The sequence below is a fragment of the Syzygium oleosum genome, unplaced genomic scaffold, assembly GCF_021117445.2.
Source record: "Syzygium oleosum isolate NSW1041296 unplaced genomic scaffold, Sole_v2.1 Sole_v2.17, whole genome shotgun sequence".
In the NCBI taxonomy this organism is placed as follows: Eukaryota; Viridiplantae; Streptophyta; class Magnoliopsida; order Myrtales; family Myrtaceae; genus Syzygium; species Syzygium oleosum.
This window is the reverse complement of record NW_026607501.1, coordinates 8,040,651-8,057,191: the sequence shown is the minus strand read 5'-3', so window position 1 is coordinate 8,057,191 and position 16,541 is coordinate 8,040,651. Positions and strand designations below refer to the sequence as shown.

The window sequence follows — 16,541 nt, the reverse complement described above, 5'->3', positions numbered from 1 at the left end:
TGCAGCCTAAGGTTCTAACCCTAACTAAGTCGGATGACATTCAAAAACACAACATTCATGCAATTGTATTAAAAACATGCATAACAATACAACGATAATAAACATAACATGCAAAATATTACCGCGCAATCTCAAGTTTGTCTAATTTAAACAAGACAAAAATATGCATAATAATATCACATTAGATTAAACATTTAGAATATATCAATCAAAATTTTTTAAAAAAAATTTTTTTTTTTAAAAATTTTTTTTTTTTTTTCGAAAAAATTCGAAAAAATAAAAAAAAAATAATAATAATAATACAAAAGAAAAGAAAAAGAAAAAAAAATAATAATAATAATTTTTTTTTTAAAATTTTTAAATTTTTTTTTAAATTTTTTTTTTTAAAAAAATAAAATAAAATAATAATATAATATTAACCTGTCGGGCGGATCCGGGTCGAACCGACCCGGGTCAACGGATCCGACCGGGCGTTGACCCGGGTCGGATCGGTCACTCGGATCGGGTCTGAACCGACCCGGGTCAACGGATCCGACACCTGGCGTTGACCCGGCCTGACGGTCTGATCGGATCGGGTCGGAACAGACCGGGTCAACGGATCCGACCGGTCGTTGACCCGGTCAACGGATCCACCCGGCCGTTGACCGGTCGGAATCGAGATCCGGCCGGTCGGAACCGACCCGAGTCAACTGATCCGACCCGGGCGTTGATTGGCTCGGATCTCGTTGATTCGGGTCGAATCCGACCCGAACAAACAGATCCGCGGGGAGGGGGGCGCCGGCGAACCAAAATTGGCCGTCCGCCGCCGACCCCAAGCCGTTGCCGCCCTAGTCGCCGACTGTGACCGCCTCGGCCGTGCCACTCTTTCACCTGAACCGCCGTCGGACCACCGGTTCGCCGGCCGGCGATGGAACAAAAACCGCGTGGTTGAGGCATTTCGTCGAACGCTTGGCGGCGCGTGGAAAACGGGGATTCGACCTCCTCGGCGATCCTGGCCGCTCCAAGCTCAGGTTAACGGTCTGAGCGGTGAGCCTGTGACCGGACCGACAGCTTCGGTATGGGCCGGATTCGAGAGCGAAACGGCCGGGCAGCGAGTCCCGCCAAACCGAGGCAAAACAAAAAACAGGGGAAAACGTGGAGCTTCTCGGCCTGTGGGCTCACCCATTCGACGGCCGAGCCTTGCCGGGATGGCCCCCGCGGAGTCTCGGGGCGTCGACGACCGCCGCCGGTTCTTCTTTAGCTCCGCGTGGCCTCGGTTTCCTCTCTCTCTCTATTCTCTCTCCGTGTTCTCTCTCTCGCCTCTCTCTCGTGTTTCGCCGACCGGGGCTCTCTCTCTCTCACTGTGTCACACTGCTCGGCCCTACAGGCCGGGATGGATGATCGAGCGCGGATGCGTAAGCACTGCGGTCGCCGAAGAGCTCTCTCTGTCTTGCTCCGCCCTCCGTCTCCGCTTTTTCCGAAAGTGGCCGCTGACCTCTCTCTCTCTCTCGGCTATTTATAGCCGACGACGAACCCGTGCCTCCGCCGGCGTGACGATGGCCTCGCACCGCCTACCCGCCCCGCGACTTTCAAGCGGCCATAGCGGCAGCTACAGAGCAGAGCGCGAGAGGGAACAGGAGGAGGAGGATAGGAGGAGGATAAGGGAGAAGGGGAATGGGAGGACGGGACCGGCCATTAATGCCGATCCGTTGGCGTGCTCATCCGGCTCTCCTCAGCCGGGGCGACGGCGAGAAGCGGCGCCGCCGTGCGTCACGCCTCCGTCGCTGAGCAGGAAGAACAGGGCGAGGAGAGCGACCGCGCAGGGGAAGAGAAGGAAAGGAAGGCTGGGCGAGGGCCGGCCCACCCGGGGGAGGAGAGAAAAAAGAAAAGGAAGTGGGCCGCCCGCGAAAAGGAAAAAAGAAAAAGGAAAAGGGCGGGCCAGGAAAAAAAAAAAAAAAAAAAAGAAATGGGCGGGTCGGCTCGACTCATTCGGCCCGACTCGATTTTTTTTTTTTTTTTTTTAAATTTTTGTTTAAAATTTAAGAAAATATGCTCTAATAGGCCCTATTAATTCACATATGCCTAATGTCTATATGCAATGCATTTAAATAGAAATATTTTTTTGTTTTAGGAATTAAAGAAAATTAATTCCTAAATTTTGTGCAATTAATTTTGGGCAAATTAAAAATAGGTGTCAACAATAACAAAGTTCCATTTTCAAATGCAATTCTTTTATAGAAGCACACAATTAGAATAGCTATATCTTCATCTTGCAAATTTTATCCATTTACAATACAATTAACGTAAACTCATGATAACAATACTTTGAATATAATCGTAATAATATCGAATTTCTTTGAGCACTTTTTTAAAGAAAATGACAAACATACATCCGTTCATATCACTTACCGTTTTAATTTCCATCTGTTATATCATTAATCGAGCTACATACAACTTTTCACTTTTCAAAAAATGTTCTAAATTGAACAAACCCAATATATGATATTGGACAAATGAAATGAATTTACTAAAGCTCTCTATGTTGCAATGGCAAATTCGAAATTATGGTGGGACAAGATTAGGTTTGATTAGTTGTGTATGGTTGCTCCACAACCACACGCACTCTCAAATTTCGCAATCACAAAGGTGATTGGATTTTCCAAGCGTATCCAATACTCTGTCGGATCAAAGATTAATCCAAAGAAAACGCTCCCCAAATCAAGATTAATCGCTAATGGTCTGAATTGAATATGTACAAAAAGTTTGGGATCAAATTGAACAAATTAAAATTTTAGGGACCACATTGCACATTAGGCTAAAGTTTAGAGACTACATTAAATAAATTAAAAATTCAGAGATCAGATTATATAGTAAGTCCTTGTTCAGAGATTATTTGTGTCATTTTCTCGCTAATTAATGAATAGTATTAAAGATAAGCAACGCCCCCCGTACAGTTGAGAAAGCTCAAGAGGCATTTAGATAGAAAACAATGTTGTATCGCAGGTCAATCTGTCCGGGTTCTGTCTGATCAAAGCTCAACCAAGCTCTTCCTCTTCTTCGTCTCCTTTGACAAAAACAACGGACACCCTGTTCTCGCACGCTCCTCTTCTTTCTTGGGTCAGAATTCCCCTCGCCCCTCTTGAGGCTGTGTTCGTCTTCTGGCGGTGGCTCGGGGGCCTGCCCACGTTGATAAGCAATCGTTTTGGCGGCTTCCTTGGAGGTGCGGGATTGCGTGGGATCAGGACAAATTTCGTGGCTTCCTTCCGTTTGACCTCGAGGAGTCAGGTCGAAGTTTCTTGAAATCGTCCGTGCTTGCTCGAGAATGCCGCAGGACGTGTCTTCTGATCACGACCCCGATGACCCAGATGCCGAGTACGTCGAAATTGATCCCACTGGTCGATATGTTCGGGTCTGTATCTCGCCGTAATTGTTTATCTTCTCTGATTTTCAGTTGCGATACCCGTTTTGGGGAGATTTTATTTTCTGATATGATTCATTGGTGATCAAAATGCGTGATTTTTTCATGGCTGATTGCTTGTTGTTTTGATTGAATTTGGAGATGGGATGAATTCGTCCTTCTTATTTTAGTGTTTGACATTGTCTTGTAAAATGGTTTCTTATGGCAGTACAAGGAAGTTCTGGGAAAAGGGGCTTTCAAGAAAGTGTATCCTTTTTCTATTTGCTGCTGCTATCTCTATTTTGTTCTTTAGATAAAAGTTGCTTGGTTTTCTTCTAGTTGAGGTGCATTGTAGAAATTCTTGTTGGCGGATTCGAGTTTATCCTTGACGGCACATGGAAATGTAGATATAGAGCATTTGATGAGTTGGAAGGAATTGAAGTGGCCTGGAATCAGATTAAGGTGACAGATCTCTTGAGAAATTCGGAGGATTTGGAGCGTCTCTATTCTGAGGTTCACCTGCTTAAAACTTTGAAGCACAAGAACATAATCAAATTCTACAGTTCGTGGGTCGATACGAAAAAAGAGAATATTAACTTCATCACCGAGATTTTCACATCAGGAACATTGCGGCAGTAAGTTTTTGTCAATTTAATCCTCCATCAATCAGAGATAGGCTTCTTGGGATAATTAAATGATCATCTTCTCTAGGTACCGGAAGAAGCACAAGCATGTGGATTTAAGGGCGTTGAAGAAATGGTCTAGACAGATTCTTGAGGGGCTGTTGTATTTGCATAGTCACTATCCACCTATTATTCATCGGGATCTGAAGTGTGACAATATTTTCGTTAATGGAAACCAAGGTGAAGTGAAAATTGGTGACTTAGGATTTGCTGCCATTCTGCAACATGCTCATTCGGCTCACAGTGTCATTGGTGAGGACCCTGTTACTTTTTGTGTCTCAAGACTCTAGCAGAGGATATGACACGTGACACAAGTCTCCATGACCCAAGAAAGAATTTCAACGTTTTTGTACTTGCAGGTACCCCAGAGTTTATGGCACCTGAGCTTTATGAGGAGGAATACAATGAGCTTGTGGACATTTATGCATTTGGAATGTGCTTGCTGGAGTTGGTGACCTTTGAGTACCCGTATGTTGAATGCACAAATGCAGCTCAAATATACAAAAAAGTGATATCTGTAAGGCACTAAGTATCTCTTTTTTTTTTTGTCGTTCTTTTTTCCTGCAATATCTCTGTGTGGAGTACTCTGAGCTCTTTGTCTTTGGTAAAACTGACAAATCTCTATGCCATCGATTCACAACTTCTTTTGTGGGAGCGAGTCAAGTCATGGTCAAATGTCAGTGTCCACTTGGTGTTTGTTAGAGTAATTAAATATTAAATCACGTATTCATCTAACAGCTTAAGCTTTAGGGTAGGATTTTCTAACATGGTATCAGAGCCAAGTGCTATCCCTTTCGCGAATGTGCATGGTAAAAATTTCCATGTGAATGTGCATAGTCAAAATTTCACGTGCCGCTCACAATCCGGCTTACACGTGAGTGGGGGCGTGAGTGGGGATGTTGAAGTATTATCCCACATCGATTGACAACGGGTCCTAAATGCTCTTTATATTCATGTGGTCTCTTCTACCTATCAGCATAAGCTTTTAGAACAGTTGGCAGTGATCCCATCAAAATCTCACATGGTATCAAAACTGGAGAACCTGAGTTTGAATCTTTTCAGGTCCCATTTGCCTCCCATTAAATATGTCCACGCCTAGTACTAGGCAAAAATACTAAACTAAGCGTGAAGGGGAGTGTTAGAGTAATTAAATATTAAATCACGCATTCATTTAACAGCTTAAGCTTTTGGGTAGGACTTTCTAACAGTGTTGATTAGGTTCCTTTTGTCTATAGGAGTTGAGGCTTTGGTAGATACCATTGTCAATAGCCATTTGAATTAGGGAACGGGGACTTGGGCACAAGTTAAAGTATTTATAGCCTGATGTCTAAGTCTCTACATAGTGGCTTTGGCGAAAATTTCAGGCACAATGATATTGTAGTCTCTAATACAAAGTTTAATTTGCAATTCGTCAATACGATCATTTTCATATCCTTTGTTTTAGTTGCAAATTATGCAGTGTACATTCAATGAAGTTGCTTATTTCACGTTCAGTCTTCCTGTTCAGACTGTATGTTCTAGTCCTTCCCGTCGCTGAAACCTAAGCAGTGGAAATAATTAAAGGTTTAAAAGTTTTCCTTCCTGGTTGATTGTTAGTTCCATATTGAAACTGAAGATTGTGCTTAAATATGGCAAGAAAAGTATAAAAACTTTGATGTCTAAGGGCCTCTAGTCAAGTTTCAGAGAGTTTTTATTTATTGACTCTTTGTTCCTTGACATCTACATCCGTGCTTCCACTAGTTGTACTGTGGGAGGATATATTTATCTTCGATGACGTTAGGAACAGGAAATTAGGTTATGTTTCTCTATGCAGATTTGCATGTGTTCCCACATAGTCATGCATGCATACATGTATAAATGAGTCACTTTACATATGTCCACTGGTGGCAGTTAATCTGGTTATGTCAGTGGCTAGTATTACACACTGTTGCACTCTTCAGCTCCTTGATCATGTCTGTAATATGTATCCTCATTCTTGGTAGGGAATAAAACCTGCATCACTGGAAAAGGTGAAAGATGATCGAGTCCGAGAATTCATAGAAAAATGCATTGCAAACGTTTCTGAGCGATTGAGTGCCAAGGAACTTTTGATGGATCCTTTTCTACAGTCAGAGGAAGAAAGTGAAAGTGTTGGCAGATCGTTACGTTCACCGAGACATCAAGAAATGGGTAAGTTCTAGAGCCTCCTTACTGGGCTTCTTGGCTTCTGTTCTCATTGTCCTGCCACTTGATGTGCATTTTTTATTAAATACAGGTAGTCCTCATAATGTCGGTGCTGGGAAAGGGGCAAATGTTTCTACGGCAGAGACTAGTATGGACTTTACAGTGCAGGGTCAAAGAAAAGATGTCAACACAATATTTCTGAAATTAAGGATTGCAGATTCTTCAGGTGCGAGCATTTCCTTGCATTTTAGCAGTTCAATGGTTGTCTTACTATGGGTATTTTCATCCCTCTTTGAGATATGTTGATACACTTCCTCAAACTTGCACAGGTCACTTTCGGAATATCCACTTTCCATTTGATATTGAGGTAGATACAGCAATTGCAGTTGCCAGCGAAATGGTCGAGGAACTAGACTTGACTGATCAGGATGTTTCGGTGATTGCTGCGATGATCGATGACGAAATTCGTTCTCATATACCAGGTTGGGCACCACTAGAGCCTTCTGGGGGTGTCTTTAGTGAAGAAGTTCAAAACTCTGATGCCTGGGCCTCAGCATATAGAGATGATACCTCTGCTTCTGAGCCATCTGCTTCTGGTAATCTTTTGTTGGAAAGAACGCATTCTGGTCGGAAGTACTGGGCCGTCTCATCGAAACCAGATGGAATCTCTCCTTTCCGATATGGCCCTTCAAACTTATCCTTTGTGGATTCAGCATCTGTTGAAAGTAGTTTGTTCGAAGAAAACATGCAATCTTCTGTCAGCCACCATGATGGTGAGAGGCCAAATGGCATTCCTGAACTTGAAGAGCCTGAGCATGAATCTGCTTCTGATGGCGGTAGGAGTGTAGATGAAACAGATACTGCATCTACGGGTAGTGCAACCAAAGATCTTCTTGGCGGCAGTGAGTGTGATAACTCACTAGTTGCGGATGGTGTTGGATCTAAAGAGTTAAATTTAATTGCTGATAAGCTCGAGCATCTGCTGATAAAGCAGCAGGAGGAGCTACAGGAGCTAAGGAGGAAGCATGAAGCCGCTATTTCGGATCTTTTGGATGGACTTTCTCCTGAAACCCGTGAAATGGTTCTAAATATCTGTAAGAAGAAAATTCCATGGATTAAAGAGTGAGGCACCCGGCCAACTCAATGATACACATCTTGTTGGATGGGAAACTTTGCTGTCTCGTGACTCTCGTGCATGGGCAATCATGATACGAGAGATGCTGATTAAAGAATGTTCTGCTCAAGAGACTCGGGAATAGAGATAGCCAGTTACGGGTATCTATTCAACCTTCGATGCCGTGATTTCATTAGCTGCTACGAGGACCTGGTTCGATGCGGGAGATGCTCAGTATGACGGTCATAATTTCAGTTTGCATGGCGATTGAATATGAAGTCTGCGTACGCTTGGAGATGAATACATGTTGGTTTTCATTCATTGTTTGTTTATTCTTGATCTGATCTGTCCCTATAATTTGTTGGCTTGTATACATGTACATATGCAAAAAGGTCAATCTCAAGGTTATGTTCTGCTGGATAGTTACAGATAGCACACCATCTGTATTGCTCCAATTTGGTTTCCTGTGGTGGTTCTTATTGAATAACTGGGGTTCTGACCAAGTTTGAGATCTCTAGGATGCCTCGGTTTGGTGCAGAACGCTTCTTGCTTTTTTGAACTCGAATGTACTGATCATTCTTTGGTTACAAAGTCATGTGGCGTGAATGTCAATTGCTGTTTTTAACTCCAAAAAAAAAAAAAATTCCACCTAAAATACCAGCCCATCTACATTTTCTTCCTCGGTAAAAAATCATATTTTATTAATATGTGTGGGGATAATAACACAAATGGTCCTTGAACTTTGGTCCAATATATAATGCAGTTCCTAAACTTTTAATTTGTTCAATGTGAGATCTGAATTTTAGCCCAATGTATTTTTAATTCGTTCAATGTGATCCCTGAACTTTTGGTAAATGCTCAAACTTGTGATTAAATTATATAAAAATATCTGATATAATCCTTCCATTAATATAAGTTCAGAGAAAACATTGAACATATTAGCTTGAACATATACCCAAAGTTCAAAAATCACATTGAACAAGTTAAAAGTTTAGAGGCGATATTGCACATTAGGTAAAAATTCAAGAAGCGCATTAAATAATTAAGAATTTATAGACCAAATTTCATGTTGGGTCAAAATTTAAAAGGTCATTTGCGTTATTTTCCGTACGTGTGAATGTCGGTCGACGACGATCGTTTAGTCTTCGGATCGAGCATGATGGTCTGTCGTCCAATTTGTAGTTAGTGATTATCTTAATTAATTTAATATATATGTGTGTAATGTAATAATGTGAAGCTTGGAGCAAAAGGGAACAGGCTTTTGTTTATTCAAATGTAACTGCTCGTCTCCTTGATTTGTTCATTTCTTTTGAAACTCTCTCTCTCTCTCGCTCTCTGTGTCTGGGGTTTCTGTTCTCTTCCAAAACCCAAAGCCCAAATCGCAATGGCAATGGCTGCGTCTCCTTCTTCCTCGAAACTACTTCCACCGCTCCCACCGCATGCCTCCTCTTCCGCCGCCGCCGCCGCCGCCGCTCTCTCCCCGCCGTCGCCGGAACCGCCGCTTTCCGTGCCAGATTCCGGAAGCCGGCCCACCACCGCCGTCGCGGCCTCCTTCGTCGACCCCTTCGCCATCGACTCCACCACCGCCTCGACCTCCGGCCGCCGCGCCTCCTTCCTAGTGCGCGCCGCGCGGGGGAAGATCGAGCGGAAGAAGCCGCGCGTGAACATCGGGCCGATTGGCCCTGTCGACCGTGGGAAGAGCACCCTGACCGCCGCCCCCCACCATGGTGTTGGCCTCCATGGGAAACAGCGGTACGAAGAGGTACGATGAGATCGATGCTGCTCCTGAGGAGCGCGCTCGAGGTGTCTCTGAACATTTGTTCTGATTCTGTATGTTCTTACTTGTTTAGATACGTTGAATACTTATTTAGGGCAGAGATAGAGTCGTTGTAAGGGGTAGATGAATGAAAATAATACTCTCTTAGGATCAACTCTAACCTAAAAATAGCTATTCCACATGGATACTCTTTTCATTCTGGAAAAACCGAGGCCTGCATTGGAGTCTACAGTGGAATTTCATGATTTATTGATACACAGAGAATCTTGATAAAATGTTCTGCCATTGGCCAAGTCCGCCATGTGGAAACCCTTTATTTTGGAATATCATGTGACAAGTAGGGTATTTAGTTATCGTCATTAACATTAGTAGAATGAATGAGCTAATTACAGCATTATAACGACTAGGCTTAATCTAGACTTTATTGGATACTGAATTTTATGTCTGTTATTGGCTGATTTCACTAGCCAATAGGATCTGTGTGATGACTTTTCGAGAGTGCTGACATTACCTTTTCTTCACCAGGTATCACCATTAATACTGCTATGGTGGTGTATGAGACTGAGAATTGCCACTATGCACATGTTGACTATCCAGGACATGCCGAGTATGTGAAGAACATGATAACTGGTGCGGCGCAAATGGATGGTGCTATTCTTGTTGTTTCAGGGGCTGATGGACCTATGCCTCAGACAAAGGAGCATATACTATATTGGCTAAGCAAGTGGGTGTTCCCAATATGGTGGTTTTCCTTAACAAGCAAGACCAGGTTGATGATGAGGATCTTTTACAGCTTGTGGAATTGGAGGTCAGGAAGTTGCTTTCTTCATATGAATTCCCCAGAGATGATGTTCCCATAGTTTCTGGTTTGGCCTTGTTGGCTTTGGAGGCTCTGATGGCTAATCCTACCATGAAACGCAGCGAAAAACTATGGGTTGATAAAATTTATGAACTCATGGACTCTGTGGACAGTTACGTACCTATTCCACAAAGACAAACTGATCTTCCATTTTTACTTGCTGTTGAAGACATGTTCTCAATCACAGGTCTCGGTACCGTTGCCACAGACCGTGTTGAGGGTATAATTAGGGTAGGAGAGACGGTCCATATTGTTGGCTTGAGGGAAACTAGGAACACTACTGTTATGGGGGTTGAAATGTTCCAGAAAACTCTTGATGAGGCGATGGCAGGGGATAATGTGGGTCTTTTGCTCAGAGGTATTCAGAAGGTTGACATTCAGAGAGGGATGGTTTTGGCAAAGGCTGGAACAATTACACCCCATATTAAGTTTGTCGCCTTTGTGTATGTGTTGAAGAAGGAAGAAGGAGGTAGGTATTCACCATTTTTCGCTGGCTATAGGCCCCAATTCTACATGAGAACAACTGATGTCACTGGAAGGGTGGCTTCAATTAGTGATCAAGATGAGGAGTCTAAGATGGTTATGCCTGGTGACCATGTTAAGATGGTGGTTGAGCTCATTATGCCTGTGGCTTGTGAGTGGGGAATGAGGTTTGCTATCAGAGAAGGTGGGAAGACTTTTGGAGCCATTGTTATTCAGTCCATTTTTTAGTAACTGTGACACTGGAAGCATCTGCTTTGGATTCAAAGTGCTTTTAATTTTATGAGTTGTGATGAAAGTCTTGTCTTGTCAACTCCACCCAATCAGTTCGCTCTCTTTCACAAATATGGCGACCATTGATGTAACTGTTTTTTCCCATATTTCTTTTTTGTCATTGATTTGCTCTGCGATGATATATAGTGTAGTTGGACTATACTCTTCTCTAATTTAGATGTAACTTTTCATCATATTTCTCTTAATTCATTTATTACTCAAACAACGTTGGCCGATTATTATTGGAATGTGGGTTTAGCGTCTGTTGAAGGTGGTGATTAGCTGTTTGAGAACTCATTAAACTGAAAGACGAAATGACGTATGAACTTGCTTTATGAACAGAAACAGATGCTGATGTTTTTGCAGACACTGGATCAAGAAGTTAATGTGTGAAACATGACCACATCAACTCTCTGATAATGCTGGGTGGCAGCACTGTTTCAAAAATTGAAGATCTATGAGGTAACAAAATTTACTTCAATTACTTTGTCCATTCTTTTCACTACTTTGGCTGAAATACTTAGAGGTCTCACAGAGCCCTAGAAACATCTTCTGCGAAAAGGTGGGTTTCAAATCCCCACCTCCTGGATGCCATTTGGTGTGTGTGACCACTAGGCTACAATCCTGTGGCTAACTAAGGAGATAAAGTTGAAACTGTGCATAATAACAGATAACAAAAGGCCTTTTTATGTAAAGGAATGGCCAACTTTATCATGCTGATCAAATAATTTTTTTTAGCTGCCAGGAGTAGTTGTGATCGATGGTATCTTAATATGTGGATTTTAGATGCCTATAACTTATGAAAGAGTGCTGACCGGAACAATAAGCCCATCAATGCTGATTAACTGCATATAATCAACTGATACATAGTACAATCATCATTCTCGTAAGAACAATGGCAGACCATGCAGTTCCATTGTACAGATTACTGTTAAGCTTTGGTATTTTCATTATTATCCTATGTTTCTGTTTCTTAGAATATTCTTCTCTCCCCCATGGTTGATGGTTATTTTCTGAAAATTCTTTGCATGCAATAGGGTTAAATTCACGCTATCATGGGGTTATCGTGTGGTTAAAAAATGTTTATAATCTGGGGCCCTTACTATAAAAGTTGGTAATCACATGTAAATATTACAAATTATAGATATATCAATGATTACTTTTTTATTCGGACATATACCAATCACATGAATAATTTATTAACCACATAAATTTTTTGCATTTGATGTTCCCTTAGTTTCGGTTTTGGTCTAGTTGGCTTTAGAGGCTCTGATGGCTAGTCCTCACAGCAAACGAGGCGAGAACCAATGGGAGAATCTTTCATTTTACTTGCCATTAAAGACGCATTCTCAATTACTGGTCATGGCACCATTGCCACAGGCTGTCATAAGAGGGGCTCGATTAGGGCCAGAGAGATCAGGAATGCTGTTGGCTTGAAGGAAACCAGAAACTCTATTGTTACTGGTGTCGAAATGTTCCAAAAAAATCTCAATAAGGCAATGCTGGGGATATTGTGGGTCTTTTGCTTGTAGGTATTCATTAGGTTGACATTCTTAGAGGGATGGTTTTTGAAAATCCAGGACAATTACACCTGCCACTAAATTGTTTGCTACTATGTATGTGTTGAAGAAGAAATAAGGTGGCAGGTATTCACCATTTTTCCACAGGTACAGGCCCTAATCCTACATAAGAGCTACTGATGCCAAAGGAAGCATGATGTCAATCATGATGATAAGGATGAAGAGTCTAAGATGGTTATGCCTTGTGACTGCTAAGATGGTAATTGAGCTCATTATGCCTGTGGTTTGAGTAAGAAATGAGTTTTGCTACCAGAGAAGGTGGGAAAATTGTTTCAGCCGGTGTTCATTCAGTCCATTAGTGAGTAACAGAGACATTGGGAACAGTAATTCGAGCTGCTCTTCATTTTTTGAGATGCGATGAAAATTGTCTCTTACTTGTCAACTCCATCCTTCTGTTCGCTCCTTTTCACAGCTATGTTGAAATCTGATGTATCTTTCTCCTTCTCCTCCTCGTCCTCCTCCTCCTCCTTCTCTCTCTCTCTCTCTCTCTCTCTCTCTCTCTCTCTAATTTGCTTTGCAGTGATCTGTTGATCTATAGTCTAGTTGGACTATGGTCTTCTCATAACTCACATGGACTTGTTCATTAGCTCTCTCTTGATCTGCTTTTCGAGTAATTTTGGCATTGCTTTGGAATTTCTGGAGTGCTTGGGTTTAATATGGTTGTCTAGCTTTTTTTTTTTTTTTTGGATGAAAAGAATATTTATGCGTTCACTAACACAACCCTCATTCGATTATGGCATTGCATTCGCCATTCTCCTTGTCAATAAAGCTGAAGTAGTCATTGATTGATCATCACTAGGAGATTTGTCAATGCATCTCAGTTTTGTTTTACTGGTTCTTTATGCATTATTCTATTGATCTATTGTCTCTTTGGACTATACTCTTCTCATAATTCAGATGGACTTGTTTACTATCTTTCTTTTAATATCTGTTTTCAAGTAAGGCATTGCTTTGGAATTTCAGGAGTTCTCAGGTTTAATACCATTTCTATTCTCATTTTTTGGATGGCCTTGCACTCGCTATTCTCTCTTCGATAAAGCTGAAGTAAATTATTGTCACTATGAAAATTTGTAGTGCTTCTCATCCTTTTTTTCTTGTTCTTTATGCATTATTCATACTACTCATGTACAGCGAGAACTGTTGTATTGCATAAGGTTTTGAAGGGATTTGCATTTCTCTTTGATAGGACTTCTGCAGTTGATGCACGGTTGTCCTTATGTAGGTAGGCAATAGCGCAGTTATTCCTTGAGCTTCAATTTGAAGGCTATGTCTTCGTATTGACTCGGGAAACCTTTTGCCTGGACATTGATTGACCATTTAAAAGACCAAGCATGTCAAGGACACTAGTGTACATGCATGTTAGTTCTATATTCATATTGATGGTGTTGCTTAGAATCCGCTTGTCTAACATGCTCTCTTGGTCTAATTAAAACTCTGATGGTGCATCTGATGAATTTCCGCAGAAGACAATGCCAACCTACATGTCCACTAGACCTGGTTTTTTATTTTGCTGATGAGTCTGGTTGAAGGTGGCTGAATGGCTGTTTGAGAACTCAACAAACTGAAGCTACAATGACACGTGAACTTGCTTATGAACAGATACTGATACTTTTGCAGACTCTAGTTCTAGGATTTAAATACCATTTTCTAGTCAACTACTGCTTGGTGCTAGCAGCGGGCGTAGTTTCAAGTTCTTCAAGGTAACCAAATTTGCTCCAACTACTTTGTTCATTCTTTTCACTTCTTTGGCTGAAATACTTTGAGGTCCGATAGATCCCTAGAAACATCTTCTATATTAAGGTGTTAGATTTTAGGACAACTAAAGACATGAAGTTGAAAGTGTACATAAATAGTAGATAAACTTTAAGCTTAAGCCGGTTTCTTTATAAGAATGCTAATCCTAAGATTTTACGCGCCCATTGCATGGATCAATTGGGATCATCAGTATGTCAACAATGGGATTTGGGTTGGAAATTCTAGATGCCTAAAAATTTGTACAAGAATGCTGACCATAACAAATTGCAAGTTAATGCTGGTTAACTTCGTGGAAAGCTTGTAATCAAATGATTCATTGTACAATCAGCATTCTCCAATGAACAATAGCAAAACTATGCCCATTCCTGTTAAGCTTATTGTCAGAGCCATGTATCTTTCCCATAGAGTTATCTTCGTAACTGTTAGGTGTTGTTGTCTCATGGTCGTAAAATCACGGTACACAAGACATACAGTTGAAAACAGAAGGAATCTTCTAATTGTGCTTTGGGGTTGAGATGACAGGATAAGCCCTATTAGGGCCTATTTTAGATGGAATGCCTGATGTAGATTAACTGGATACGACACTCTGTAAGTTTGTCTATCGTTTGCTTCAGGTACGTTTTTCCCATTTAGAATAGATCGTAGGATGTTGAGAGTAGCAAACCAGTTAATTGTTTGGGCGAAAAGAAATCCGATTGAAATGAAGTGGATAGTGCTAAAACAAAAGTCTTTATGCGGTCAGCTGGGAATATGGTAAATATATTATGTTGACCAGGTAATGCTGAAGTTTGGTTTTTACTTGTTTACAGCGCCTGTCCGGTATCAAGATGGCAATGGCTTCATTCGATGAGCGGATGGAATCATGAAGATTTTGAACTCTGTGCCAGACGGACAGGATAATTCTGATGTCAAATCTTCGTAGAGGCTTTGTACGAGATGCAGCTTTGCTCTATTTGTGTTTCGGAGGCCAAGAATATTTTTGGTTCGTGTAATTTAACTTGCTATCAGCAGGATAAGGTCTCGGCAATGTCAAATCTTTTTAGTCAGGATGTCTTTAAGTTTGTGCGTACTTAGGAGTATGTGCAGTTTATCTAGTTATATCTGGGTCATGTTTGGAGCATTTTGATATTTTTGATCCTATTGCGTCAGTGTAGTTGGTGCCTCGATGGATGGCAAGCGGAGTGAATGTTTAGGCATTTTGATAGCTTCGGATCCTTTACAGGGGTCATGATAATTGGTGCTTGACGAATGGTCAGAGGAGCAAGATTTTCCGCCCGTACAGAGTAGGAATTGCTTGAGATTCGGCCCAGGCCAATCGGCCCCGATTTGGATATTAGGCCCAACCGGAGCCTTCTGCTTCAACTCTTCCGGCCCTTCCAAGACCCACTCTTAGGCCTTTCGGGTGTGCCAATAACGGACGACCATTAAGGGCTTCTGTATTGGGCCTTACCTGGGACAAGGAAGACCCATAGTTCAAGCAGACCCGTCTGCTTCTCCAATGGGCCACGTAAGCCACAAAACTTAGCTTAAATAGGCCCAGTCCATTTACTTTAGACACACGTATTGGGCCAAATATTGGATGGGCCAAAGACCATTATTTGGGAAATGGGCCGATATAGCCCAAGCGCTGGGGCATAATGGTGTTAGAAGATTAGGCCCATGGGCCGATTAAGGCTTAAAATTTGACTTCTTGGGGCAAGACCCATGGACCTAAGGAAAGCCCAGAACAAGATTTATTGGGCAAAGACCCATTTGTAAGGGCCCATGGCCACTAAAGCCCAGTTGCGTTGGGCCAGGTTCTGGGCCGAAGACCACCATCTGGATCCATGGGCCGCTGACGCCCAAAACTGGGTCTATTGGGTCGCATCCCTTTTTGCTCTCGGCCATGGGCCCATTAGGGCCCAAAATATTTATTGGGCCGAGGCCCATGGGCCGCGCAAAGCGTAGAAATATATTTCCTGGGCCTAGGCCCATTGATTTAGCCCATATTGTAGGCTCAATCTTGATAGATGTACAACGTAAGCCCAAAACTTGGTTTCATGGGCTGCGGTGCTATCTTTGGGCCCAATATCATGACATGGCCTAGTAAGGCCCAAATTGGTTTCTTATACTGAGCCCATTTGTTTTGTGAGCCTCTTATATCCCGAGATTTGGTTTAATGGGAGCGCCGTCCATTTTTGTTGGGCCCAATCTGGGCATTGAGAAGCGGAAGGCACAATTCTTAGTTTGGTGGGCCAAATAAGACCTAAAACTGGTATTTCCGGGGCCGAGGCCCATTATCTAGGCCTACGCTCCGGACCCAATCAGGGTCCATAGGCTGAGGCACGTAAAAGGCCCAACCCAGGACCATGTGCATGAACCTGCCTTGGGCTTCACATGCTTGTCGTGTACTGGGCCTTGCTATAAAGTTTTGACAATGGCCATTTTTCTTTCATTTTCATGAACAAATTATGTTTAACCGGGGTTTTAGATTAATCGTTT

At 42.1% G+C, this 16,541-nt stretch overlaps 1 protein-coding gene and 1 pseudogene across 2 annotated transcripts; both read left to right on the top strand.

The window, feature by feature from the left end:
- The first annotated feature begins 2,963 nt into the window (after nucleotides 1-2,963).
- On the top strand, nucleotides 2,964-7,758 carry LOC115678898 (probable serine/threonine-protein kinase WNK3). Of its 2 annotated transcripts, none has more exons than XM_030602383.2 (8): nucleotides 2,964-3,388; nucleotides 3,606-3,643; nucleotides 3,784-4,011; nucleotides 4,088-4,311; nucleotides 4,419-4,576; nucleotides 6,042-6,228; nucleotides 6,314-6,448; nucleotides 6,552-7,758. In XM_030602383.2, the coding sequence occupies exons 1-8, from the start codon at nucleotides 3,302-3,304 to the stop codon at nucleotides 7,346-7,348; spliced, it is 1,854 nt and encodes a 617-aa protein (XP_030458243.2). In that variant the 5' UTR covers nucleotides 2,964-3,301; the 3' UTR covers nucleotides 7,349-7,758. The 2 variants fall into 2 exon arrangements, with proteins under 2 accessions (XP_030458243.2, XP_030458244.2); XM_030602384.2 differs by having other exon boundaries at nucleotides 2,966-3,388; nucleotides 6,042-6,232; nucleotides 6,318-6,448.
- An 882-nt stretch (nucleotides 7,759-8,640) lies between these two features.
- LOC115678769 (elongation factor Tu, chloroplastic-like) lies at nucleotides 8,641-10,919 on the top strand (annotated as a pseudogene).
- Nucleotides 10,920-16,541: the final 5,622 nt, after the last annotated feature.